This window comes from Armigeres subalbatus, chromosome 3 (genome assembly GCF_024139115.2).
Source record: "Armigeres subalbatus isolate Guangzhou_Male chromosome 3, GZ_Asu_2, whole genome shotgun sequence".
In the NCBI taxonomy this organism is placed as follows: Eukaryota; Metazoa; Arthropoda; class Insecta; order Diptera; family Culicidae; genus Armigeres; species Armigeres subalbatus.
In genome coordinates, this window is record NC_085141.1 from 310,588,400 (window position 1) to 310,615,468 (window position 27,069).

The window sequence follows — 27,069 nt, forward strand, 5'->3', positions numbered from 1 at the left end:
AATCACAATTCATACCGACCGATTGCCATGCTATCATGCATGAGAAAATTATTGGAGAAAATGATCCTTTCAAGAGTCGACCATTGGGTCGAAGAAAATGCATTGCTTTCAAATACTCAGTTTGGATTTAGAAAAGGGAAAGGAACAAACGATTGTCTAGCGTTGCTCTCTTCAGATATACAACTGGCCTTTGCGCACAAGGAGCAATTCGCTTCAGTATTCTTGGACATTAAGGGCGCTTTTGATTCAGTTTCCATAGAAGTACTGTCAGACAATCTGCACAGTAATGGATTACCCGTTATTTTGAATAATTTCTTGTACAATTTGTTGTCAGAAAAACAAATGAACTTCACACTCGGCACTCTGACAACTTCCAGAACTAGTTACATGGGCCTTCCCCAAGGTTCATGTTTAAGTCCCTTGCTTTATAATTTCTATGTCAAAGATATTGACAATTGTTTGGAAGAACAATGCACGCTCAGACAACTTGCAGATGATGCCGTGGTCTCTCTAAGAGGTCCATGTGCAGCTGTCTTGCAAGGACCATTGCAAAGTACCCTGGATAATCTGACTGTTTGGGCCAGACATTTAGGGATCGAGTTTTCACCGCAAAAAACTCAGTTGGTTGTGTTTACTAAGAAGCGGTATCCTGCTCAACTGAAACTCAAGCTGTTGAATGATGACATCAACCAATCTTTATCTTCTAAATACCTTGGGGTCGTGTTTGATTCCAAATGTACCTGGAAACTCCACATTGAGTATTTGATAGAAAAATGCCGGAAAAGGATCCATTTTCTACGTTCTATCTCCGGAACATGGTGGGGTGCTCACCCGGAAGACCTCATCAAACTCTATAGAACGACTATAATCTCTGTTTTAGAGTATGGCTCCTTCTGCTTCCTCTCAGCAGCTGATTGCCACCTGATCAAATTGGAACGAATTCAGTATCGTGCCTTTGCGTATTGCCCTTGGCTGCATGCATTCAACGCATAACATGAGCCTGGAGGCGCTTGCTGGAGTCACTCCTTTAAAGCACCGTTACTGGGCGCTCTCACTTAGAATACTCATCAAATGTGGAACAAGTAACACACTTGTTCTAGATAACTTCGATAATATGCTTGAACTAACTTGTCGTTCAAGATTCCTGAGAGTTTATCTCAACTACATATCATCAGATCTTTGTCTTCCGTGTTATAATCCCCCTCGAGTTCACTTCACCAACGACAGTTCCTCAATTGTATACGATCTGTCCATGAAACATGCTATTCAGGGAATACCAGATCATCTTCGACAAATATCTATTCCCTCACTTTTTTCTGAAAAATATGAACATGTCAATTGCAACAACAGATATTTCACTGATGGTTCTCGCATCAACGGATCCACTGGCTTCGGTGTTTTCAATGTAACTTCAACCACCTTCCAAAAACTTCAGGAACCGTGTTCGGTTTATGTTGCTGAGCTGGCAGCAATTAACTTCGCTTTGGGGATAATTTCCAATCAGCCCGTAGACCATTATTTCATCTTCTCGGATAGTCTTAGTTCTATCGAGGCACTCCGGTCGATGAAACCTGTTAAGCACGCATCTTACTTTCTTACAAACATAAGAGAGCAGATGCGTGTTTTGGTCGAAAGATCATTCAAGATTACCTTTGTTTGGGTCCCTTCTCACTGCTCAATCTACGGCAATGAGAAGGCAGACTCGCTGGCAAAGGTGGGCGCACAGGAAGGTGAGGTTTATGATAGACAATTCTCGAGTAACGAGTTTTTCCCATTAGTCCGTCAGAGAACTCTTCAAAGTTGGCAAAGGAATTGGACACACAATGAACTCTGACGGTGGCTATTTTCCATAGCTCCAAAAGTTTCTGGGCGAGCGTGGTTCAAAGGTGAGGACTTAAGTCGAGGCTTCATTCGCGTGATGTCGAGACTTATGTAAAATCACTATTCACTAAACGCACATCTGTACAGAATAAACCTTGTCGATAGCAACTTATGTAGGTGCGGAGCCGGTTATGATGACATCGATCACGTAGTTTGGTTCTGCTCGGAAAATGACGCCTCCAGAGAGCGACTATTGGATACCCTAGTGGCCTGAGGTAAACAACCCTTCAGGGAAATTCGAGGTGTTTTGGGGGATCGTGATGCGGTCTATATGCAGGCCATTTATAGTTTCATTTGTGATTCTGACATCAAAATCTAATTTTTTTTCTACTGTCAAAGTTTTTTTTGTACTGTCTCTGTCTCTATGTTCCGTAGATCTCCGTTACTCAGGCCATCCGGAGGACGCTCCCAGTAGAACCAATCCTCGAGCACGACGACACGCCACATCGTCCCTTACGCCAAATGCCCGGATGAGCAGCCGAAATTCCTTGATTCCGAATCCTAAGCCTCGTCCATCCTTTAATATTGTAAACTAACCTCGAGTCACCACGAGTACGCTGGCTCCTATCCCTCTCTTACTAACTAAAAAAAATGACATTGATTGTATATATCAAAACGAACTTGGAAAAAAAAAACTTCTCACTTCGCACTTCTCACTTCTACTTCACACTACTCATTTCTCCCTCCCCTAGCCTCCCCTTTCTCACTTCTCACTATTCACTTCACACTGCTCACTTCTCATTTCTCACCCCCCCTCCCCCACTTCTTATTTCTTACTTCTTATTCTCACTTGTCATTTTCACTTCTCAATTTTTACTTTTTATTTTTCATTTTTCACTTCTCTTCATTTCTCACTTGTCACTTCGCATTTTTCCCTCTACTTTCTAACTTTTCACATATTTATTTCTCACTTCCCATTTTTTACTTCTCATTTCAAATTTCAAATTTCAAACTTCTTATTTATTTATTTACTAGCAGACCCGACGAACTTCGTTTCGCCTGTAATTGATTTATTATCTGATTAATTCTTAAGTCGTGAAGAAATTGATGTTTCATTTATATGGGAGCCCTGCTTTCCAAAAGGGGGAAGGGTCTTGAACCATATTAAGAACCTTCCCCGGCCCCAAAAACCTCTGCATGCAAATTTTCAGACCGATCGGTTCAGTAGTTTTGGAGGCTATAAGGTTCAGACAGACAGAATTTAATTTTTATATAGATTTGTTCTTACTACTTACTTCTCAATTTTTACTTTTCAGTGAAAAATAGAAAGTTTCACTATTCACTTTTCACTCACGTTTTATTTTTTATTCGATGTGAGAAATGTCTCATTCCTCATTGTTCAGGTTCGAGTTCGAATCTTTATTTTACCATTTAAAATAATAAGTTTTCTTTTAGATAAATGTCACCAAAAGACACCTGAGTCAAGGAAAGTTATGATTAAAATTTCATTAAAGCAAAAGTTGAAAGACCAAATCTCGACTTACGTACTTTGCTATGTGCAGTTCTGAAAACAGTTAAAAGCCCAACCATGTCTTCAATTTCACGTATTACATCGCGATCCGCCTTCAGTCTGCTTTTCCCCACACAAGGGTACACCTTTCGACGGAGTTTCTCTCGCGGTTTATCGCGAGAACGTGCGCTACGCAGGCTCTGTCGGTCTCGCGCGCTCTCGCCCCTTTTTCGCGAGTGTGTTTTGTGTTATTCATTTGACATTGAAGACACTACTGCCCGTATTTACCGACTCAAAGTTTTCGCAGCCGGAGGTGCCTCCAGAGTGCTCCGGTATCCTTTTAGTCTGTTGCAATTATTAGAGAATTCCGCTGGTGTCGAACGGATCCTGGTGCCAGATTCATTCCAAAATTCGCGGTCAGTCGTTGGACAACGCTTCAAGGATTCACACAGCTTTCTCCGGGCGGATAATCTATCCAGTTTGTGTTGGGATTCGAGGCATAGTGTAACGTGGTATTACAAATCTGTTAGTCTCTGTGACCTAGTCTTCTGTGTGTGGTATCTATTGCAAGCCGAATTTCAATAGTGTTGCAATTATGTCCAGCAAAGTGTTACTTTCGGAAGATTCTGTGTATCAGCAGATCCAGAATTATTACAACGAGCATGGTTCCTCAATTAATATTAAGAAGATCTTCCAGGAGGATGACATTCGTTTTGATAAGTTTAGGTAAGTTCTTTAATTAATGAATGGGATGATATCGCGGTGTCATTCGACCGTACAGTAGCGACGTCGCTGTTGCATTTGACCCTCACACAATTGTAAGAATGAAAGTGAATGGATTTAGTAGCGTGCGCTATATAAATAGCATCAATATTAGGGTGCGTCGAAACAAAAAATCGTCATGTAATGTAGAGCATATTTGTGAAATTAATAGATTTATTGAAATTGTGAAATTAATAGATTTCTTTTTAATCATTTTTATCTGAGTATTAAATTCAGAGCTGATGCAATTTATATTACTCGGTACCTTAATCCAGGGGAATTTGGGCCGCTGGGGTAACGTTGATCAGTTTAACCATTTTCAAGAAATGAATAAATTATTATTTTATGTTAATACGAGGACTTATTTTTTTTATTCCTTTCTTTATTTGGTAGGCATTCTGTGTTACTTAACCGCTACTGTGCCGAGATCTAATGTGGTATTCTGCTGCCATAATCCACACAGAATATATTTTTAGATTTTTCATTATTCATTGTTGTTGTCGTTGCTGGTCCATCTCACCGTAAGTCCATTGTGTCTATTTGTCCGTGTCGTGAATCCAATGATCGTTGCATTGTTCTTACTTACTAACTTATGGATCCTGTACACCTCCGGTGGTGCAAAGGGCCGACTTGAAAGAACTCCATCCTGGGCGTTGTTCAGCTATCGCTTTAACCTGTTGCCAGGTTAGATTTCGGTCGACTTCTTTTATTTCTTTATTGAGGCTTCGCCGCCATGAGTCTCTTCTGCGATGTCCCGCTGGGTTCCAGTCTAATGCTTGTTTACAGATTTCGTTTCCGCCCCTACGCAGGGTTGTTACGGAGATCCTGAAATATTTTCCGCGCCATTTCCGCGCGACATGAAATCCATTCCGCGCTAAATCCGCGCGATCCAGATCTAAATTCTAAACAATACACGTTAAATGTCAATTTTTGTATAACAATTTATTGAACGTCTTCTCTTCAAGTTCCTTTTTTACAATATTACTGATTTCAAATATGATTTTAAACTGCAACATATGTTTGTATCAAAATGCTAATAGGACTAATAAAACCGCAGTAAATATTACAACCCTTCTAAATGGCCTTATTCACCACTAGAAGTACTGAATCTAAGGGAACAAGAACTGAACAGTCAAAACTATTTGCATAAGCACCACAATGTACGTTGATATTGTCTATCCGGAATAAACTTAGAACGCTTTTCATACCGAAGTTGGATTTTTCTCCAGATACAGGCAAATAACCCAACTTCGGAAGTAGTGCACTGGATTCGCCTAAAGATGCGCTAAACAACGCATCAATTAGTTTGACAGAAAAAACTTCGGAAGAAAGTTCGGTTCGGAAGTCCCGACTTCCGAATTCTAAGTTGGTGCTACACCGACAATATACAAAGGAATGTTAATGCCAGATTTAATCATAATTGATTAAAGATAAACGTGGCAAATATTGAAAAATCTGCCAAAACACCAATTTCTTTTGAAGTTATTAATTATGCAGCTTTGTTGTAGTTATTGATCACAAGACAAACTTGCGTAGATATTAAGGAATTAGACAATGAAGCTCCGTTTTTAAACAAAATTTCTGTAAAACAAATATTTGAACAAAATCTAACATAGTTGCTCAAGCTCCGTTGATTTTTAAGTCAGAATCAACCGTAAATTCCTTCAAATATTTCAGAGGAGTATTTTTATTTGAAAAAAAAATTAAAAGAAAAAAAGAAATTTCTTTGGAAATACGGCAGAATCATTTGCGTAAAATCCAACAGAAATTAGTTCGTTATTTCTCCTTCAATTCTTGTAACAAGCTTTTCTAAAAGTTTATGCAGACATTTTTTTGACCATTCTTACTGGAATTTCATTTTAAAACTCCGAGAACTCCTGTCGAAATTCATCTTACGTTCGCAGATTCATCCCAGATATTTCTGCTGGTCTTCTTTCGGAAATTCTCCCGGAAATATGCATGGAAATGTTTGCAGAAATCCAACTGCCCTTGAATCTGCTGAAGTGCAGAAGTCGCTCCAAATTATCTGTGGGAATTCCTCCGAAATTATTTTATTATTCATTTTGGGAATTTTGTCGTGAGTGAGTAAATTCTCCACAAATATCCTGCGGAAAATCTTCAGAGCTTACTTGCAGAAATCCCTTCATGAATTTTTACGGAAATCACTTTAGAAATTACGGGCCCTCCTTAGCCGTGCGGTAAGACGCGCGGCTACAAAGCAATACCATGCTGAGGGTGGCTGGGTTCGATTCCCGGTGCCAGTGTAGGCAATTTTCGGATTGGAAATTGTCTTGACTTCCCTGGGCATAAAAGTATCATCGTGTTAGCCTCATGATATACTAATGCAAAAATGGTAACTTGGCTTACAAACCTCGCAGTTAATAACTGTGGAAGTGCTGTATGAACACTAAGCTGCGAGGCGGCTCTGTCCCAGTGTGGGGATGTAATGCCAGTAAGAAGAAGATGAAGAAAAACTTTAGAAATTCTTGCAGAAATTGATTGGTGACTTCCTGCGGAAAAACTCCCTGTTCTCTTTTTGAGCACTTATTAAAGAAATTTCTGTGATCATCGCTAAAACTCTTTTGTAAATTCAAGGCGGCATTCTTTTCGATTTTCTATAGTCATACCTGTAATCACCGCTTCAGGAAATTCCTCCAAAAATGTCTATAATTTTTCGGGTTTTTAATGCTGCAGAATTCTTCTTTACGCTGTGGAAATTTATTTGCAAGGAATTTATACAAGGATCGTCATAGGGTCCTTGTGGAAACTTCTTCAGGAAGTTTCTTCGTTTTCTGTTGGTAATCCTGTAGAATCGGAGTTAACCGAAAATATAATAAAAAACCCGCCAGAAATAACTTTTGAGAATCATCTTCTAATTTTTAATCGACTTTCTGCGGAAGAACTTATTAAAATGACGCATCTGCATTAAATCACAGAACATTTTTATGTTTTCAATTGTTGTATAAACCCTTATTCGTTCTACACAGCAAATAATTTTGAAAGTTCAACGACGTGTAAAATTGCAGCTAACTCTATCAAACGAACTAACATTCGATATTCAATTTAAAGTGATTGACTTTTACAAGCAAGCACAGTTTAAATTTATTTCAATTTAAAACAACAGTGAGATCGATTGAATGTTACGTTTATTTGCATGCTCCAAATATGTGCATGAAAATACATTTAAAATCACAACATATTTTTATCTGTGTAGATGAATTTTATAAAGGAGATATAAAATGTTCCAATATTATGAAAGGATTCCTGACGACTTTTGAAGAATGATATAATATATCATGCTGAGTGGTTCATCGTAAAAGAAACAACCAATCAGAAACTGACAAATATCTTGGAATTACAAAGAAATTGACTAGATGAAAATGAGTGTTCATGTACTTCAATAGACATGGTTTGTTGGCGTCGTGTTTTAGAATGGATTAAAAATGACAACATGTGGCGTATCTCTCCTCATAACATTTGTTTAAATAATTCTTGAGAGTATAATGCATGCATTAAATAAGGACTTGGACATATTTGAAAAATAATGTTAATAACCTTGAAACGTAAATTTGTTCTCAACAACATTTGCTAATGAAAATAAAGCCCATCTAGATAGGCATCATACTTTTTTATTTATTAAAATTTATTTATTAAATTTCCACCTAAAACTAAATCCGCGCGAAACCCTAAAATCGTTATGTAAATCCGCGCCAAATCCGCGAAAACCACGAAATCCGCGAAAATCGCGAAATCCGCGTAGTCGTAACAACCCTACTATTGGCATTCCATAGGCTTTTCCGAATAATTTGCGGTGGAAATTATAGTGAATTGTCAGTTGAAACTTTGGTGAATTTGTCGTAAAAATTTCGAATAATTTTTCATGAAAATTACAAGCGCTTTCTTACAAAAATTGCAAATATTTTTTTTTTGCGGATACTTAAAGACTTTTTGGTGGGAAATTCAAATAATTTTCAACAGTTTCTTTAGAAATTCCTAAGATTTTCCATCGATTATTCCAAAGAATTCGCATTAGTACTCCCGAAGAAATTGCCGTAAAATATACAAAGAATTTCCCATGGACATTTCGAATTTCCCGGGGACTTCCCAGAAATTCTCCAGTGAAGGGTTTTTCGCGGAATTCCCCGTTGAAGTGTGACATAATTTCCCGTGAAAATTCTAAACAATCAATTGTTATTGTTGTTTCCAAAGAAGTTCCCGACAAAAATAAAAAAAATAGTAGAATCTGCAATAAAATATAAGTGGAAATTTTGAATTTTTCTCGAAAGTTTTTATAGAATACTTTCCTGCTCAGTACAGAAGAATTTCCTGGGAATATCCATATTTCAAGCAGTAGTTCAGACTATTACTTCGGTGAAATTTATTAGATTATTTCGATATCTTGCAAAAAATCTGAGAAAATTAAAAAAAAAACAAACTAGTAAACTTTGCACATAGCTTCTGTATAAATTGTTTAAAAACAAAAATTAACAAGTCTACGTGGACATTTGGTATACCCCCTCGTCCCCCTTCGTAGACTAACGTATAGATAGTATAGACTTTTTCGAAACCCCACCCTTCCCCTCAAGAGTCTATGTGGTTTATGGACAGCCCCTAAGATATGTTAGGAACTTGGCAGAGTCGTGGGCATTTCTGGATCCTCGTATGGAATCTGTTGGACCATCCAGGCTGAAAGATCATTTAAATTGCTGAATGTTTTTTATTTACAGCTCATAGTGTCCTAACCGAGCCTGTGACAAGTGCGGTGTCATCATCATCAATAGACATAGCCCGCTGTCATCATTGAAAAGCAATATGAAAAAAAATTGCCCGGACATCATGGCTACGATCTAATGGGCCGATGGGCTAAATAATAGGATGTCAGTAGCCTGGTCCTAACGGCTGTTTCTTGGAAAGAACTGACATACTTGCAAATACATCGTAGAGAAAAGAGATTTGAAAATCGTGACAAATCATATACAAATGTCAAATGGTTGGAACAAGAAAAACCAACTCTGAAGTAAATCGGTCGATGATCGAAATCGCTATCGGATTTCGGATCAAGTAAGATGCAACATAAAATTGGTCTGTCAGTGGTTTGGACCCTGTTGGGTCAATAACATCCATTACTTTGAAGTGGTCGGAATCGACATCACAATCGGAAGCAGGAAGGCCATGTGAAATGTGGGGCTATGAATGCTTTGATAGCACATGCCTTGGCACATGTTGTATGTATTGCGGATAAATTTTGCTAATCTACGAGAGCTTTGAGCTTAGAGCTCAGAGAAACCGAAATGGCAGTCAAGGATAAGACCAAATCATTCGACTTATTTATTTGATATAGAAGAAAGATTAGAATAAAATTGTTCCGTTTCCCATACCGTAATTCTTGATTCCGGCGCCCCCTGAGGGCTAAGGCCGTCGCCGGGGGCCAACCCCACGCTACGGCGCTGTTAATTTGTATTGTTGAAGACCCAACTCCACTAGCGGTGATGATGCCTTTCTCAAAACAATCGATGCACATCGCCTCAGCGTTAGGGATTCCAACTATAATTGCCTACCTTAATCTTTTGTCTGTGCTCTGGGATCAATATGACCCCAGGTCACTATGAAAGGTTGCCCTTTTTTTTTTGTTTTCAACCGATTCTCCTAATTTCTGGTAGTTTTGTAAACCTCGCCGAGATCTGTCCCCTATGTTCAAATTTGCTTGAAAAATCTTGAAAATAAGCGCTACAGTATATTTTTATCAAAAAATTTACGTTGCCTGTGCTCTGGGGTCATATTGACCCCAAATTGAAATTTCTATAACTTTTCTATGGTTCGGCCAATTTCGGACTTTAGGGTTGTTTCGAAAGGTAATTTAATCATATTTCATGACGTTACACGTCTTCGTCAAACCAATCGTTCCATCGACTTCGTCCCACATACCCGACGTTGTTCTCCGCTGCGTCGTCAATGGCTACTTTAACTGTATTCCAGCAATCCTCTAGAGGAGCCCCATCAAGCTCACCCTCATCCGGCAACGCTGTCTGGAGATGCTGCGCGTATGCAGTGACGACATCATGTTGCTTCAGTCGCTTAAGGTCGTACCGCGCCAGCCGTCACCTATGGGGATTTAGGCGGACTTTAATCGGAAAATCCACTTTCACCAATATTTTTTTCGCATTTTTTTTCGAAATTAGATACACAAGATAAGAAAACCCCAAAATTTCAGGTCCCTACGAGGTAGGGTGGTCTAACCGGTAGAACCGAAACCGTTAATACCGGTATTACCGTCCAATTTTGTGTACCGAAAATACCGGTATTAGAGACGGAAAAAACGGTATTTTCGGTATTTCAAATTTTGCTGTCAGTATAGAAAATCTCGAATAATTTTCACCTACATGTATCAGCTCAACTGCATGTAATCGCATATCATATCTAAATCCATCATTAGTTGAGTGAATTTTATGAACTCCTGCACAGGTTTTTTAATTATACCTGTCGCTTCATTCTCTTTAAAACTGCGAATGACTTTTGACATCGTCGACCATTTTCCGCAATGTATGAAATTATGAAAAATGTACGAGGACGAGCCGTAATAGTTCTTTTCCGGCGATCACATGTGAAAACCAATGCACGCGGGTATAACACGTTATCTATGCTCAAACGGATCCATGAGTTGATGCTTTAATACAAATTTACCTTCAGTGATTGTTACCTTCAGATGATTGTTGGTGAAATAATTTAACCCCTCGAACCTGTTCAAGCTGCTGTGAGTTCTGCACTCTATATGAAGCCGACGTGGCGCTGCAGTACATGTTGGAACAATTATCAAATCAAGCCACAGAAATTTCCACCACTTATTCGATGCTTTTAAGGAATGAATCCAAGAGAGACGATCCAAATACGCCGATCTGTTTTGCTTTTTTGAATAATTCTGCCGTAAAGCAATAAATCAAAACGATTTTGGCATTTTCTTCGGGGCATCCAGAGCTACTTTGATTAATCAAGCGGATGCGATCGTTGAAACTGTGACAACGACCATAACTGACGATCGGAACGAAGAATATGCCTCTATGGATAATTTTTCTGGTTTATCGGTTAAAGGACAACCTGTGAAGGGATTGTAAATACGTTGATTTCATTATTCTTGCATGCAATCCGTAAAGAATTCCCCTACTATGAATCTGAAGGGATTAATGCAATGATTTTAACATCTAAAGTTTGTCAACAAATATTGTTTTTCATCCAAAATCCAAATCAAAAGTTTTCCTTTTAATACGTGAAAATTTAACAAAAACCGGTATTCTACCGGTATTACCGGTATAGACTCCACCAAATACCGAATACCAAAAATGGCCAATACCGACCACCCTACTACGAGGTATAGTATTTGAGATATTCGTTATTAAAGTTGAGAAAAGGTAAAAAACGCGGGTTTCCTCTTCAAAATTTTGCTGCACTTCATACCAGTTTTTGAAAGGTTTTTTCTGATACGATACCGAGGTTTATATATACCGCCATCGGGGGTGACAATGGGCCTGGGGGTGAGAATGGGTCATCGCTCTCACCGGGAGCCTGGAGGTCGTAGAGCAAAATCGACCAAAAAGGTCTTCTTGCCCTCAGATACATTCAATCCATTCTACAAGCATTCTAAGTAGTTGAAACAGTGACCCATTCTCACCCCCATTTGACCCATTGTCACCCCCGATGACGGTAGCATTGTAAAGATAATTAAAAGAGCTTTCATATCGTACTAACGAAAATCGTGATATCATGAAGGAAAAAAAATTTAAAAATCAAAATACGGAAAAAACACTGAAAATAAGATGTATTTTCAACTTTAAAAGTCAGCCACTTTTTTTCCCCGCATTTCCCCGCGGAGATATTTAGTTGGGGATCATATTTGGGATGTGTACTTTCAGATTCCCACGGAAAATCTTGCGCAAACTTGCGCCATTTTGAGAAAACGCGATTTGAAAAAAAAACGCTTGTGCTCCAAAACTTGTCTTTTTTCCTTAGTGTGCATCATTGCAACACAAATTTCAATATTCTATTATAATAAACGTTCTTCCCTTTTTGTTTTTTATATTTTGTGGAGAAAAATTCGATGTCGTTTGGAAATTTATATACATTATTGATAAAAGAGTCAAAATATTAAGCCCTTTTCAAAAGTTGGTCGTGAAATGACTGGAATTGATACTTAACAGCATTTTCCTGTTATGACAACATTAAAAACAAAAGTCAAGTACATTCTCTTACAGATTTTCCAGATTTTCAATACTAATCACTTTCATTGCCATTAAGTGTTAGCAAAGCATGATAACATTCTGGTTTATTAATTGCACCAAGTTCAAAAACCAGATTGTTTGAAGAATAAAACATTTCTATTCTGATTTCCAACTACGATTAGATTTAAACGAAGCTGTCTACGCATATTCTAGGCCCCCATCGTTGTATGCTTCTAAACCCAACCAATGGGAGTTCAAACGATATTTCTTCTGTAAACCTTTCCAAAATATATAATAAAATCAATTGGATATTAGGGTAGAGAACCATTTGGACAGCACCTTCTATTCCCGTCAGCAATGTTCATTAATCGAGCGCATTTCAACGAAATTACTTGTTTTTTTAGTACATGGTTAGTTTCTGACGATATCTTGTAATGTTCAAACAATCAAGCCATTTGGTTGGAACGCGGTCGAGTTATTAACGATACGGACGGGAATAGGGGGTGCTGTCCAAATGGTCCCGCTCCCTATTTAAGTATGCCGCAAAACAGTTGAATTCTTATAAAGTTTTTTTTTCGGTAGAATTTCCCTACAAGTTCAGATGATATGTTTTCGTTGTTCAACAAAACTTGGCCTCTTAACTTAACAGATATACCTTTCCCAGTCTTACTGTTGCGATAAGAGAACAAAATTGTGGAATAAGGAAGAATAATTATTTTATAGATTAGTTGAATTATAAGTGATGAACTAATGTAATTTTAAAAATTCACTCAAAGAGTCTGTCTCATTTGGAGAATTAAACTTGAAAGTGACATTTCGATAATTATCGAATAACCCTGCTCGCAGAGCAAGATTATTTTTGACAGATATCGAATCATTTTGCATCGATATCGTATTGAAATTGCTAGGTAGTACCAGCTATTCTTATGACCGGCATATTTTGGCAGAATAATTTTAATGTTTATATTGCCACTAGCGTTCTATTACTCATGGCTTTACTGTAAAAATCTTTGGAAAATGCTTCGGGTATTCTTTTGAAATTCCTTGGAATTTTTTGGGAACTTATGCAGAAGTATCTTGAGGAAAACTTTAGAAAACACCTGGAAGAGTTTTTCCGGATATTTTGCTTTTGAGAATTCTTTGGAAAATCGGACGTTCCTCCAGGAATTGCTTTGAAAAATCCTAACTTATTTATTATTTTTTAATATATTCGTAAATAATTTCCGAGGAAATACTCAAAATAATTTACAAAGCAATTCCTAATAGATTTTCCGAATAAATTCCTAGATTTCAACAAGAATAGCTTCGGAAATTCTCAAGGATTTTTTTTTAAAGATGCCAAAACGGTTTTTGCGGAACAACGATCCATTAATGTTCACTACATTTTTAATAGATTCGATTGGTATATTTTTCATCTTTTGAGAGAATTTCACTCATGATCACCGGGTATTGAAATTTCCCTGATTATGTCAGAAATTCCCTGATAATTCCAGGTTTTTCCCAGGTGGGGATAAATCCCTGATAATTCCAGGTTTTCTAGATTTTTCCAGGCGGTAGATACCCGGAAAAAATAAGTATTAAAGTGGCTCAAATTAGTATGGAAAAAACTTATTTCAATTTTTTGATGGCATTGTAGGAAAGGGGAAGGGAATGATGATTCCATCACTCGCCCACTGCAAGCCGAATGTACCTCTGCACTTGCCACGAGTTCAAGCGGAATATTATTGGAATTTTTGGATGAGGTTGACGACGGGCAGAGGTTCGTCTTGGTTAACGAGTTGCCCAGCTAATGTGATAGGAGATAGCAATTGATGAAATTCTAATTGGATATAGGAAACGAGCTTTTCCATTCATTTTCAATTCAATTCAATAATAAATATCAATGATTCCGTGAAATTTGATTCTAGGTTGAACAGAATCGATAAACATTCGAAAACAAATGAAATTTTTTAAAAATTGTATATTTTATCTTATAACTGCTGTATCTTAGAAACGGGAGCACTCAGACAAAAATACCGTATACCTTTTCCATTAGAAACTTAACGTACTTTCATAAAATCGGGTCGATATAAACGTAAAAAAAATATTTCCACCATTTCTGAAAAACCAACTATAATTAAAAAAAAAAAAAAACTTTTTTGTCAATAATTTCTCCATTATGACTCATAGTGCAAAAAAATACATATATTATCTGCTAAAACATATCAAAAAATAAAAAATATTGAAAAATTCGTTTTAAAGAAAATCAATTTTAAAGTTTTATTTTCAATATCCGAACAATTTTGTTTCGCAATGTATATTTTTTTCACATAGCCCCATTGATTACCTAAAACTTCGCCGAAAACATCAAAACGATCGGACAAGCCGTTTTCAAGTTAATATTTATGAAAATGTTCAAGGTGGTTTTGCTCAGGCCCTTGTCAAAAGATAGGCTAGAGTCAAAATGGCAAAACAATGATGGAAATTATGTTTTTTGATCACAAAGAATGCATATGCAAAATTTCAGGGAAATCCAAAAAAAATCATGATTTCACAGAGAATTGCTCAGCTACTACTAGAATAGTCAATTAGGTATAGGATAGAAATGGAAACGGTATGGAAGTCCATCAACTGTGCAAAATCCATCGGTTCGGTTGTGTCCTCGCTTTCCGCATCGCTTTTTAAATATATATGCAGATTAGTATGGGGAAAAATACTTTTTTACAGTTTTGCTCTTAGCGGCTTCAATTTACCGTCAATCACGTGACTCAATAAGTTAGCATATAGTCTGGAAAGGCTTTGCCGAAAAAGGTACGTTGCTGAAAGGTCTACCAAAAATGTTGATGTACAAACGTACAAACCATATGCAATTAAACAATGTTTCTGCCAGCACTACCGGACAACCTATGGTTCTTGTCGGAATTTTTAGCTTGTGAAATGATTCCGAACATGTAACTTCCATTAGCTCCAAATCAATAATTTTGAAATAACCTTAGTTAAATTATTGGGCCACGTAGTTCGGCAGTGTTGGCAGAATAAAAGATTTTTTGCATATGGTTTGAACAATCATTCTTCGAAGCGTTATAATGTTTTTCGTGGACGTTCCAGCAACGGACCTTCTTCAGCCAAGTTTTTCGGCATCCTTTGGATTATACTTTAACGCAATGTGCCACTTGGTTTACGATAAACTGAAACCTCTAGAAGTAAACATGCAAAAATATACGTTTTCCCATACTAGTTTCCATACAAACTTCAAACGCGATGCGTAAAGCGAATAAGCAACCAATCCGGCTCAAATTTGGCACAGTTGTTTGGGACCCAGAATGGTTTCGAAAAACCATCTATTTGAAAAAAATGAACATGACACCCCACTCTAATGACCATTTTGTATGAACAACAGCGATAGTGTTACAATTATTTCCGAGGGAAAATAAAGGAACACTTTATTCACCGTAAACATATTATCATTATCGTTTTCAGCCTAAAACTGAGCACACCCAAGGATGGCGACATCTTGCTGGATTACTCCAAGAATCGTATCACCGACGATGCCTGGAACTTGCTTCTCCAGCTGGCAGAGTCGCGGGAAGTGGTCAAAATCCGTAACGACATGTTCGGCGGTGAACGTATCAACATCACCGAGAACCGTGCTGTGCTCCATATTGCGCTGAGAAATCGCTCGAATAAGCCCATTCTGGTCGATGGAAAGGATGTAATGCCCGAGGTGAACGGCGTGCTGGAGCATATGAAGGAGTTCACCGAGCAAGTTTTGGATGGAGTATGGCGTGGTTATACCAACAAGAAAATCAGCGATGTGGTTAATATCGGCATTGGTGGATCGGATCTCGGTCCACTGATGGTTTCGGAGGCCCTGAAAGCTTACAACACCGGTATTCGTTCCCACTTTGTGTCCAACGTCGATGGTACTCACATTGCCGAAACGCTGAAGAAGCTCGACCCGGAGACAACTCTGTTCATCATTGCTTCCAAGACATTCACCACTCAGGAAACAATCACGAATGCCACCGCCGCCAAAAGATGGTTCTTGGAGCGTTGCGGTGAGCAAGAACATGTGGCTAAGCATTTTGTTGCCTTATCTACCAATAAGGAGAAGGTCGCTGCCTTCGGCATCAACACCAAGAATATGTTCGAATTCTGGGACTGGGTGGGTGGACGTTACTCGCTGTGGTCCGCCATTGGTTTGTCCATTTCGCTGGCCATCGGTTTCGACAACTTTGAGAAGCTGTTGGAAGGTGCTCACTACATGGATAATCACTTCTTGAGTGCTCCTTTGAATGAAAATGTAAGTGAAATTGATCGCAAATTCTTCTTCAAATTAATGAGATCCTATGTCACACGGTTATTATTTCATCCAACAGGCTCCAGTTATCTTGGCTCTTATGGGCATTTGGTACTCGAATTTCTACGGCGCCGAGACGCACGCTCTGCTGCCATACGATCAGTATTTGCATCGCTTTGCTGCCTACTTCCAGCAGGGCGATATGGAGAGTAACGGTAAGGGTGTAACCAAATCCGGCCAGCGGGTGAACTTCAACACCGGTCCGATTGTGTGGGGTGAACCCGGCACCAACGGGCAGCATGCATTCTACCAGCTGATTCATCAGGTAAGTGAGATAAGGGCTACATAGCTCTGACGGTAATTTATTCCCAAGTCATGCTCGCGATTGAACAGGCGAAGTATGGGTAGTGTATTCCATTATCAGTCACTTGATTTGCAGAATGAAGTTACCAATTCGACGAGAAACAAATAAACAATATTATCAATTCAGTAGAAATGGGCGATTAGCGAAGTTAAATTTTTCTCACAATCCGTACGCTAGACCTAACTTTTTATTTGGTGAAGCGCTATACAGCGCACCACTTCCGAAATTAGATTTAACGTATGGATTGTGAGAAAAATCCAACGCCGCTGGCGGCTAATTCGGTTTTCTACTGAATTGATAATGTATGGTACAGAGTGGGACGAAATGACACAAGTCAAAATCGTTTGGTTTTACAACATGTTTAATTGAATTGCAGAAGAATTTTTTTTCTGCACCGGTCCTGCAGCGTGCAGCTTCTTTTTCCAATATGCCCAAAGTTACACCCAGGTTTTGTTACGTTTGTTCTTGTTACTCCATAAACTAAGCATCAAGAACCCCAATACGTAATTTAATTACCAATGTGACGTATGCCCGCTACACCAAGGTGACTGAGAGATACTCAAGGAGATTTGCTCATAATAGAGTAGAGTGGGGCAAGAGTGTGCGTGGGGTAAGAGTACGTTTTCGATTTTTTGAAGTAATAAAAGTTACACCCAGGTTTTTACACGGCTTGATTTTAGTCGGTTAAGGCCTTTAGCGGCAATGAAACAATGAGTTAAACCCAGGAAAAAAATCACAAGAATTCAATGGAAAATATATATTAAGCTCTTTTAGTGGAATGTATTCAACTGTCTAAGACGAATTAAGTACTCTCCATTTAATTCCATCAATTATATATAATTGGTGGAATTAAATGGAGAGTACTTAATTCGTCATAGACGGAAAAATTCAAAGAAAATTCAGGTGGCATTTAGAAGTTGTGAAAGTTTAGTTTAACGAATTAATGAATTCCAACCGCGTAAAAAATCTTGGGTGTATGCACATATAAAATGGTATATAGGCTTCAATTCACCGACAAGCGGATGAGTTCAAAACTAATAGCGCTTTGGATCATGTAAACTGCCTTTAACCGCATAGTTGTCCCATCTTTGCTGGGTTCCCTATTCATATGGGGCAGTTATTTTTCGAAAGCATATTTTTCTCACTTGTTTGTTAAATTAGGTAGTTTAGCTGCTGTGCACCAAGATTTTTTTCCGACTAGGATAACTGACCTCGTCGCGAGCATAATTGATCGGTTGCTACTCCGTTATTGCCAGGCCAGCTGTGTTTACACAAAGAACCAATTGTTAACAGATGATATTTGGGACCAGCATTGACATTTCTTAATATCAATGAGAGGTCATGCGATGTTTACATATCTGCCCCTCTCCTCAATCTCTATAGAAACGCGAAAGATTAAAGGCATGCTACAAAAATCTCAACAAATATTTATTCTGGGCATGAAAATGTGCAATATCTGCTTTATTGTGTGTTTGTTATCACTTTCAACTCGGTGGAATAAAGGAATATGATTAATTTATTGACTAGTAATTATTCTTTGCATAATCTGTTAAAATAATTGAGAAATTTTAATGTTAGAACAAAGCGCAGCATCCTTCCATGACCGATTTTCATTTTCATTCATGTTTTCCAGGAGGAACTTCCGGAGGAATTCCTGGAGGAACTTCCGGAGGAATTCCTGGAGGAACTTCCGGAGGAATTCCTGGAGGAACTTCCGGAGGAATTTCGTGAGGAACTTCCGGAGGAATTCCTTGAAGAACTTCCGGAGGAATTCCTTGAGAAACTTACGGAGGAATTCCTGAAGGAACTTCCAGACGAATTCCTTGAGGACCTTCCGGAGGAATTCCTGGAGGACCTTCCGGAGGAATTCCTGGAGGAACTTCCGGAGGAATTCCTGGAGGAACTTCCGGAGGAATTCCTGGAAGAACTTCCGGAGGAATTCCTGGAGGAACTTCCGGAGGAATTCCCGGAGGAACTTCCGGAGGAATTCCCGGAGGAACTTCCGGAGGAATTCCCGGAGGAACTTCCGGAGGGATTTCCGGAGGAACTTCCGAAGGAACTTCCGGAGGAATTCCCGGAGGAGCTTCCAGAGGAATTCCCGGAGGAACTTCCGGAGGAATTCCCGGAGGAACTTTCGGAGGAATTCGGAGGAACTTCCGGAGGAATTCGGAGGAACTTCCGGAGGAATTCCCGGAGGTATTTCCGGAGGGATTCCCGGAGGAACTTCCGGAGGAATTCCCGGAGGAACTTCGGAGGAATTCCCGGAGGAACTTCCGGAGGAATTCTGGAGGAACTTCCGGAGGAATTCCCGGAGGAACTTCCGGAGGAATTCCCGGAGGAACTTCCGGAGGAATTCGGAGGAACTTCCGGAGGAATTCCCGGAGGAACTTCGGAGGAATTCCCGGAGGAACTTCCGGAGGAATTCCCGGAGGAACTTCCGGAGGAATTCGGAGGAACTTCCGGAGGAATTCGGAGGAACTTCGGAGGAATTCCGGAGGAACTTCCGGAGGAATTCCCGGAGGAACTTCCGGAGGAATTTCGGAGGAACTTCGGAGGAATTCGGAGGAACTTCCGGAGGAATTTCGGAGGAACTTCGGAGGAATTCCCGGAGGAACTTCCGGAGGAATTCCCGGAGGAACTTCGGAGGAATTCCTGGAGGAACTTCCGGAGGAATTCGGAGGAACTTCCAGAGGAATTCCGGAGGAACTTCCGGAGGAATTCCCGGAGGAACTTCCGGAGGAATTCGGAGGAACTTCCGGAGGAATTCCCGGAGGAACTTCCGGAGGAATTCCCGGAGGAACTTCGGAGGAATTCCCGGAGGAACTTCGGAGGAATTCGGAGGAACTTCCGGAGGAATTCCCGGAGGAACTTCCGGAGGAATTCCCGGAGGAACTTCCGGAGGAATTCGGAGGAACTTCGGAGGAATTCCCGGAGGAACTTCCGGAGGAATTCCCGGAGGAACTTCGGAGGAATTCGGAGGAACTTCGGAGGAATTCGGAGGAACTTCCGGAGGAATTCGGAGGAACTTCCGGAGGAATTCCCGGAGGAACTTCCGGAGGAATTCCTGGAGGAACTTCCGGAGGAATTCCTGGAGGAACTTCCGGAGGAATTCCCGGAGGAACTTCCGGAAGAATTCCCGGAGGAACTTCCGGAGGAATTCCCGGAGGAACTTCCGGAGGAATTCCTGGAGGAACTTCCAGAGGAATTCCTGGAGGAACTTCCAGAGGAATTCCTGGAGGAACTTCCAGAGGAATTCCTGGAGGAACTTCCAGAGGAATTCCTGGAGGAACTTCCAGAGGAATTCCTGGAGGAACTTCCGGAGGAATTCCTGGAGGAACTTCCGTAGGGGTGACCTGAGGGTGACCAAACTCACTTGGAAGTACTCAGCATGAGTTCCATTCGCTTATTTGTGAAAAATCCCAAATTTTAAGCCGTCGAACCACACCAATATGTCCAATTCCGAAAATGTCCTCTTTGGGTTCCCACTGGAACCGGCTCCTGGTTGGCCACCTAAAGGTGACAAAACTCACTTGGAAGTACTCGGCATGAGTTCTAGTCGCTTGTTTGAGGAAAATCCTGAATTTTAAGCCGTCGAACGGCACCAATATGATCAAATCCGTAAATGTCCTCATTGGGTTCCCACATGTATTCAATTAGAGTAGCATCACTTTCATCCGTTACCACAGATATTGATTTGGGACTAATCACTAACTCTTAGATGGAAGCAATGCACTCTGCATTGTCGAGATCTGTCCTGGCCACGTCCTTGCGAATGCTGAGGAAGGGGAAGGATTGTTTGTTGGACACCTACTTAAGAAAGATGCAGAGAACTCTACGACCTCTCATAGGTGCCACGGGAGGTTTTGGGATTGTGTGGAAGGTTATAACAGTAGGAATCGTTTTGGTATAACGTGAAGCACAGAAAGAACTAAGATAAAAACACAAAGTAGAAAAGGGACGAGCCTGGAATTGAACCCACGACCTCCTGCTTATAAGGCAGAAGCGATAGCCACTAGATCACCGAGCTCGTCGGGTTCCCACATGTATTCAATTGCAATAAAAATGATTAGTTTCTAAATAGGAATAAAAATGAAATCTGAAAACTTCCAAGCTCATTTTCTCAGCTTGATCAAAATGTTACATGTTACAAAATGTTACGCCGATTTGAAAAAGTTCCCTAGATATGATATCTCGTCTTTTTGTATTTTTTGCCTTTCTCGTACACCAAGGTGCGAAAAGGCTATATATTCACTTCCAAGACGATTTTGTGATAGAAGGCCCGGATACCCATAGTGTTATTTACCAATCGACTCAGCTCGACGAATTGAGATGATGTATGTCTGTGTGTATGTGTATGCGTGTGTGCATGTATGTGCGCAAAATAAAACTCACTCATCTTTTAGGCACTTATCTTGATCCGATTTTTTGCAACAAGTTGAATTTGCCGGGGAATCCTGTTCCATTGTTTCGTATTGAAAATTGGCCAGATCAGACTATGGGGTAAAAAATTATGGCCAAAAAATGATTTCTATACAAAAAAAAATCAAGCTAAGAAAATCTCACTCAAATCTTTTAGGTATATATAATGCACGAGAAAGGCACAAATATCGCTAGATTGATGAATCAGGGTTTTTTAGTTTTAGTTTTTGCCCACCTTTGCGTACTGTGCAACGTTTTATACTAGCTTTTTGTTATAATATATATATCAAAAATTAGTATAGTTGAAAGATTCTTTGCCAATATGGTTCAATTTTAGGGTGTATTTCGAAAAACAAATTATTGGTATTTTTTCTATGTAAAATATTTTTTCCACAACCTCATACCATGAAAATGGCCAACCTCTGTTCCATTGCTATCGTTTGTCCATAAATATCAACGCCTCAGTAAAATTCTAGGTTGGATAGAATCGAAAAACATTCGAAAATGACTGAAAATTAAAAAAAAATCGGTGTATTTTATCTTATAACGCTGTACCTCAGAACCGGCAGCATGAGCATGAGCATGATGACCGTAGTTGCTACTCCGTGATTGACCAGAACTAGCGGAATTGCACAGGGAACCAACAGATGGGACTTGGGATTAGCACTCCATCCTCAATGTGCACGTTCCGAAAGCTTAACTTTTAATGGGTCAATAACGGCGCCGGCCACGTCCTTACGATCATCTAGGGAAGGGAAGGAATGTTATTGTAACAACCGTTGTTTTAGAGACCGACGAATCGTCTGCATCTCTACGGTTGTTACGGGAAGGGGAAGGAGTATTGTAAGTAGGGAGAGGAAGTGTCATTACTTAGATCAGGATTCACATTGGTAAGTGATATAATCCAAGTAACTAGCATATTAATGTTAACGCGAGAACAAAGTATACGTTGTAAACGTATTTTGCTGTGTCTCAAAACCGGCAGCAGTTAGAAAAAACATATACCGTATACCTTTTCCAATGGAAATTTTGCTTTACTGTACTTCCATAAAATCTAGTCGATGAAAGCGTAAAAAAAATATTTCGACCATTTTTGAAAGACCATCAAAAAGTACAAAATTGAAATCTTGAAAAAAAAAATCATGATTTCACAGAGAATTGCTCTACTACAGACACAGAGTACAGACCATTTTGGTTCTCCAAAACGTGCTGGAGTTCAGAACATGCGAACTACCCGATTAACCAAGTTCTGGATGATATATCCGTGCATCATTAAACATCCCAGCAGTTCCATCGAGCTGGTAGGATTTCACTCATTTCTTTAACAAGCTTACAGTGCACCCTCTATAAGTCGGGGTTCTAAGACTTGATATCGACTCGTGGAAGCCAATGATGCCATAATACAATATTTTCTCGGTTACTCTGATAGACCTTTCAAACATTTTTTCAAGGAACTTTCACATTTCGATATTGCCTATATTACAGACCCTTTTTGGTTCTTCAAAACGTCCTGGAGCCCAGATCATTTGACCTATCCAATGATTCAACTTATGAACGATGTTAGATATAATATCCCAGTAGATTCATTGAGCTTAAATAACTCCAATCACCATTTGTACAAGCCACTGCAGACCTCCATGGTTCGCTAAAATATCCTGGGAGCCGTATTGTTTGATGTAATCATCCAAGCCAGTGAACGCAGTGGTTCTACGCCCCAACAAAAAAAGTCCCCACATTCAAATGGACTTTGCTCGACACAAACACCTCCTTATTTTCTGTATTAGAGTGATTTTTTCGTAAGTAGAAGTTCATCACTTCAAACACCTTCTTAGTTATTGTGCATCTGGTAGATATCTTGATTATAGCTCAAGATCATTTTGGAGGACCGTGGACATCTTATGTTCATGGAAATTAGGAAAATATGCTTTTTGATACTGACGATGAGGACATTGCAAAAGTCATGATTGATCTGCTAGATACTTTGAACTGAACTCGAGAATGTTTTTGAATACCATCATCATCGTTTTCAAGAAAATTGGGTTTAAATGATGCGCATAATGAGAACATTGCAAAAGCCTTGGTTGATCTGGTAGATAACTTGGGTTGGATTCGAGAACGCTTTGGAGTGCCTTGAGCATCACGTATTCAAGAAAATTGGGTTTATATGATGCGCATATCCCTATTGGACCAGATTGGGTATATCCTGATGATAAGGACATTGCATAAGCCTTGGTTGATCTGGTAAATACCGTGGGCTGAACTCGAGAACGTTTTGAAGTACTTTGAGTACTCGTATTTCTAAAAAATTATCACTGTCTAAGCTATCAGGATGACTAAACTTGATTAAGTATTTAGAATTATCAAACAATGTGGTATAAGATCCGAACATTTCAGGTTTATCTGCATGGTCTCAGAAGCGAAATCTTCCCAAGGTTTCGGAAATCTATGTCTTCAGGGTAATGTCAAACTTGACCTCCGATTTTTTCCTGTGAAACCGACATCCTGATGAACATTTTTGCTGAATAAAGTGAGGACCTATCGATAGAGATCTCTATTCTGTGATTTTTCACAGCCAATCTAAAATGCTGGGCATATATGACCCATTCGTCCCGAAAGGTACCGTTCGAATTACCGGAGGTCCACGGTACGAGATTTCATTCAAGGTTTTATGACAGCAATCAACATAGCTAGTTGGTTAGTTTTATTGGTGCTAACATTACTATGCATGAACCTTTCATAAATCATTGTAAAGAGCTACACACGTCAAAAGCATATTAACCTTATGTATGGATGTAATGGAAAGGGTAATAAATCCTATTTTCAATGCTTTTCAAAGCCACAAGTTGTAGTCGTAAAGTTGTCAAATGAATAATCATAATTAACTTGTTTGCTTTTTGAAAAGTTTATAACGGTGTTTAATAAAAGCAACTTTTTTTTTTGGTTTTTTAAATAATATTCTCATAATACATTCATAGTGTTTATCGAGATTGGTCCACTTGGCCAGCTAGTTCTTCTTCTTCTTATTGGAATAACATTCCCCACTGGGACACTTCCGCCTCGCAGCTTAGTGTCCATTCAGCACTTTCACAGTTATTTACTGCGAGATTTCTAAGCCAAGATACCATTTTTGCATTCGTACATCATGAGGCTAACACGATGATACTTTTATGCCCAGGAAAGTCGAGAAAATTTCCAACCTCAAAATTTTCTAAAACGAATAGGGAATCGAACCCAGCAACCTTCAGCATGGGTTTGCTTTGTAGCCTCGCATCTTAACGCTCGGATAAGGAAGGTCCACTTGACCATATCGTACTCTGATCATCAGAAGGTTGTCATGATGGTTTTATTGTTAGTGTCCTGTTTCCGTTGTTTTCAGAAGTTCAAAGGTCAAAGTTTTATTAATTATGACAATAATATCTTCCAACCAGAAACATCGTTTCAAACGTTATTTAATATATTGCCCTTATTAATCGCAACCGTTTCAAGCAACACTCACTAAGGTCAAGCACTCGTCTGTAGATGATATAATCTACACCACACACCTCCAACCATACATAAGTAATAAAGTAGCAAAATCATTCCACGTCTTTTTTCTGAACGAACGATATTTCTTTCCATTATCAGCAAATCTGCCTTGGCTCTAGTTAGCATATTCCATATTTATGTGTTCGGTGGAGATTTAACCACCGAAACTGACGGTGAAATGTAAATGACTGACCTTTTCACCTGTTTCAATTTTATCGCCACCACCGCACAGAAGTTGCTTCTTGATTACATTTCATGGGTGGAGAATTCATACCTACTTCCACTGGAAAAACTCAATCTGAGTATTGATGGCAATCCTTCAACTGTTTAAACAAGGACTGCCGCAAGAGTGGCCTCCACGGTATTTTATATCGCCTGGCCGTACCAACGTGTCGGTTTTGGGTGGAAATGCCCTTAATCACCTCCTGATTTGATGGTGGTGGTGGCGGCATACGGTTATTACGTTTTGTTCTAACTAAGAAATCACCAAGTGCGAGCGTGCGAAGGTGTGATACATTATCAAAATCTCAACGACTTGATCGCACTACGAGAAGTTTCGACAAAGAAGGTGGTCAAAATATTGCGCTGTAGGCAACTCGAATCACGGAGTCCAGTTTTAATTTTGACCACGATGAATCTCGCTCGTGCATTGCCCCCTTCATACCCAGTACATACTTTTAGCGGTGGTTATCATGAAAAGAAAAAACATACGCCAGGTCACCTGGTGGAGAATTCTTTAGAATTTAAAGACCACTTCTCGCCGACAGAAATACGCTTTCGAGAGCGAACCTATTTCGTGATAGACGGTGGTAAGTAAGGAATTGTCGAATGGCAGTATGCTAATTCCGACAGCTCGAGATGACTATCGCGTGCCTCCGGCTTGTAGCTGTAATGAACTGGAATGTCCATCTTTTACATTCACTGAGTACCCTTTCTAATGCAAACACGAAGGTTGACGAAGTATTTTAATGTGAGGTTGCTATCACCCATAGTAGAGATAACAAATCCACATTATTACCTGTTTATAATGTGTATAAGGGTTTCTTAAATAGGTGTCAACATGTACCTTTAGATAAAAAAAGAACAAGACATTAAAACGTTAGCCCTTTTATAGCATTGATCCAGATTATTAAACATTTCCCTTTATTTTAACTAATTCACAGGGTACCCGCCTAATTCCGTGCGACTTTATCGCCCCGGTCTTTACCCACAACCCCGTGGAGAGTGGTGGCATGCATAAAATTCTACTGGCCAACTACCTCGCCCAGACAGAGGCCCTGATGATGGGCAAAACCGAGGACCAAGCCCGTGCCGAACTGGAGAAATCAGGCTTGTCCGGCGACAAACTGGAACAGCTGCTGCCGCACAAGGTTTTCACCGGTAATCGGCCGACCAATTCAGTCCTGGTTAAGAAAATCACACCGTTCGTGCTGGGAGCTCTGATTGCCATGTACGAGCACAAGATCTTCACACAGGGTGTCATCTGGGACGTGAACTCGTTCGACCAGTGGGGTGTTGAGCTCGGCAAACAGCTGGCCAAGGCCATCGAAGTCGATCTGAATGATTCCAATAAAACTACCTCACACGACTCATCCACCAACGGTTTGATCAACTTTATCAAGGTCCACTGGGAACAGGACGGAATCTAAGCATGTTATCGAGTGGGAGCCCTGCGCTGCTATACTCATCTCTCAAACGAAATGAAGAAGTACACATATTATGGTTAATGTTAAACACATATTAAATTATTCTTGAACGTACGTACGTTTCAATATAGTCGATTCAAATTATAAAAAGTAGCATTGCTCTGCAACTCTAATTGGCGCATGAAAACTTAAAACAGATGCTTTCGATAATAAAGGTGAAACAAACACGTTTAAACAATATTTTGTTTTATTGCATTCAAACACGATGACCTGCTCCCTATACAGTATCATCGCATGACGAGCGATAGTTCTTGCGGTGTGAAAAAGTCATTCTGATTTATTTTTTTCTCGGAGTGTCGGATGAAGTGTTGCTTGTTCGCATGATTGTTTGTTCCTCAACTACCGCATTGCCCATTAAAGTAGCTGGTTTTGGGCATTTTCCTTTTCATTTTCATATCGCTGTTTGATAGGACGACCACCAGCGAAATTATGAATATTCATAACTAGGATAATTTATAGTTTGTGGAAATATT

The 27,069-nt window shown here is 39.6% G+C and overlaps 1 protein-coding gene across 1 annotated transcript; it reads left to right on the forward strand.

Annotated features, from left to right (window-relative positions):
• The first annotated feature begins 3,587 nt into the window (after window positions 1–3,587).
• Window positions 3,588–26,774, forward strand: LOC134225242 (glucose-6-phosphate isomerase). The gene is made up of 4 exons (XM_062705155.1): window positions 3,588–4,057; window positions 15,763–16,585; window positions 16,662–16,907; window positions 26,054–26,774. Exons 1-4 carry the CDS (start codon window positions 3,927–3,929, stop codon window positions 26,537–26,539), a joined length of 1,686 nt encoding a protein of 561 aa, XP_062561139.1. The 5' UTR covers window positions 3,588–3,926; the 3' UTR covers window positions 26,540–26,774.
• The last annotated feature ends 295 nt before the right edge of the window (window positions 26,775–27,069 follow it).

Excerpts from the sequence above, each read along its gene's own strand:
- LOC134225242 (XM_062705155.1), top strand. The coding sequence starts at position 3,927 with ATGTCCAGCAAAGTGTTACTTTCGGAAGATTCTGTGTATCAGCAGATC. Across the intron at positions 4,058-15,762 it reads ATTCGTTTTGATAAGTTTAG|CCTAAAACTGAGCACACCCA; the intron begins GTAAGTTCTTTA and ends TATCGTTTTCAG. Across the intron at positions 16,908-26,053 it reads TCTACCAGCTGATTCATCAG|GGTACCCGCCTAATTCCGTG; the intron begins GTAAGTGAGATA and ends ACTAATTCACAG.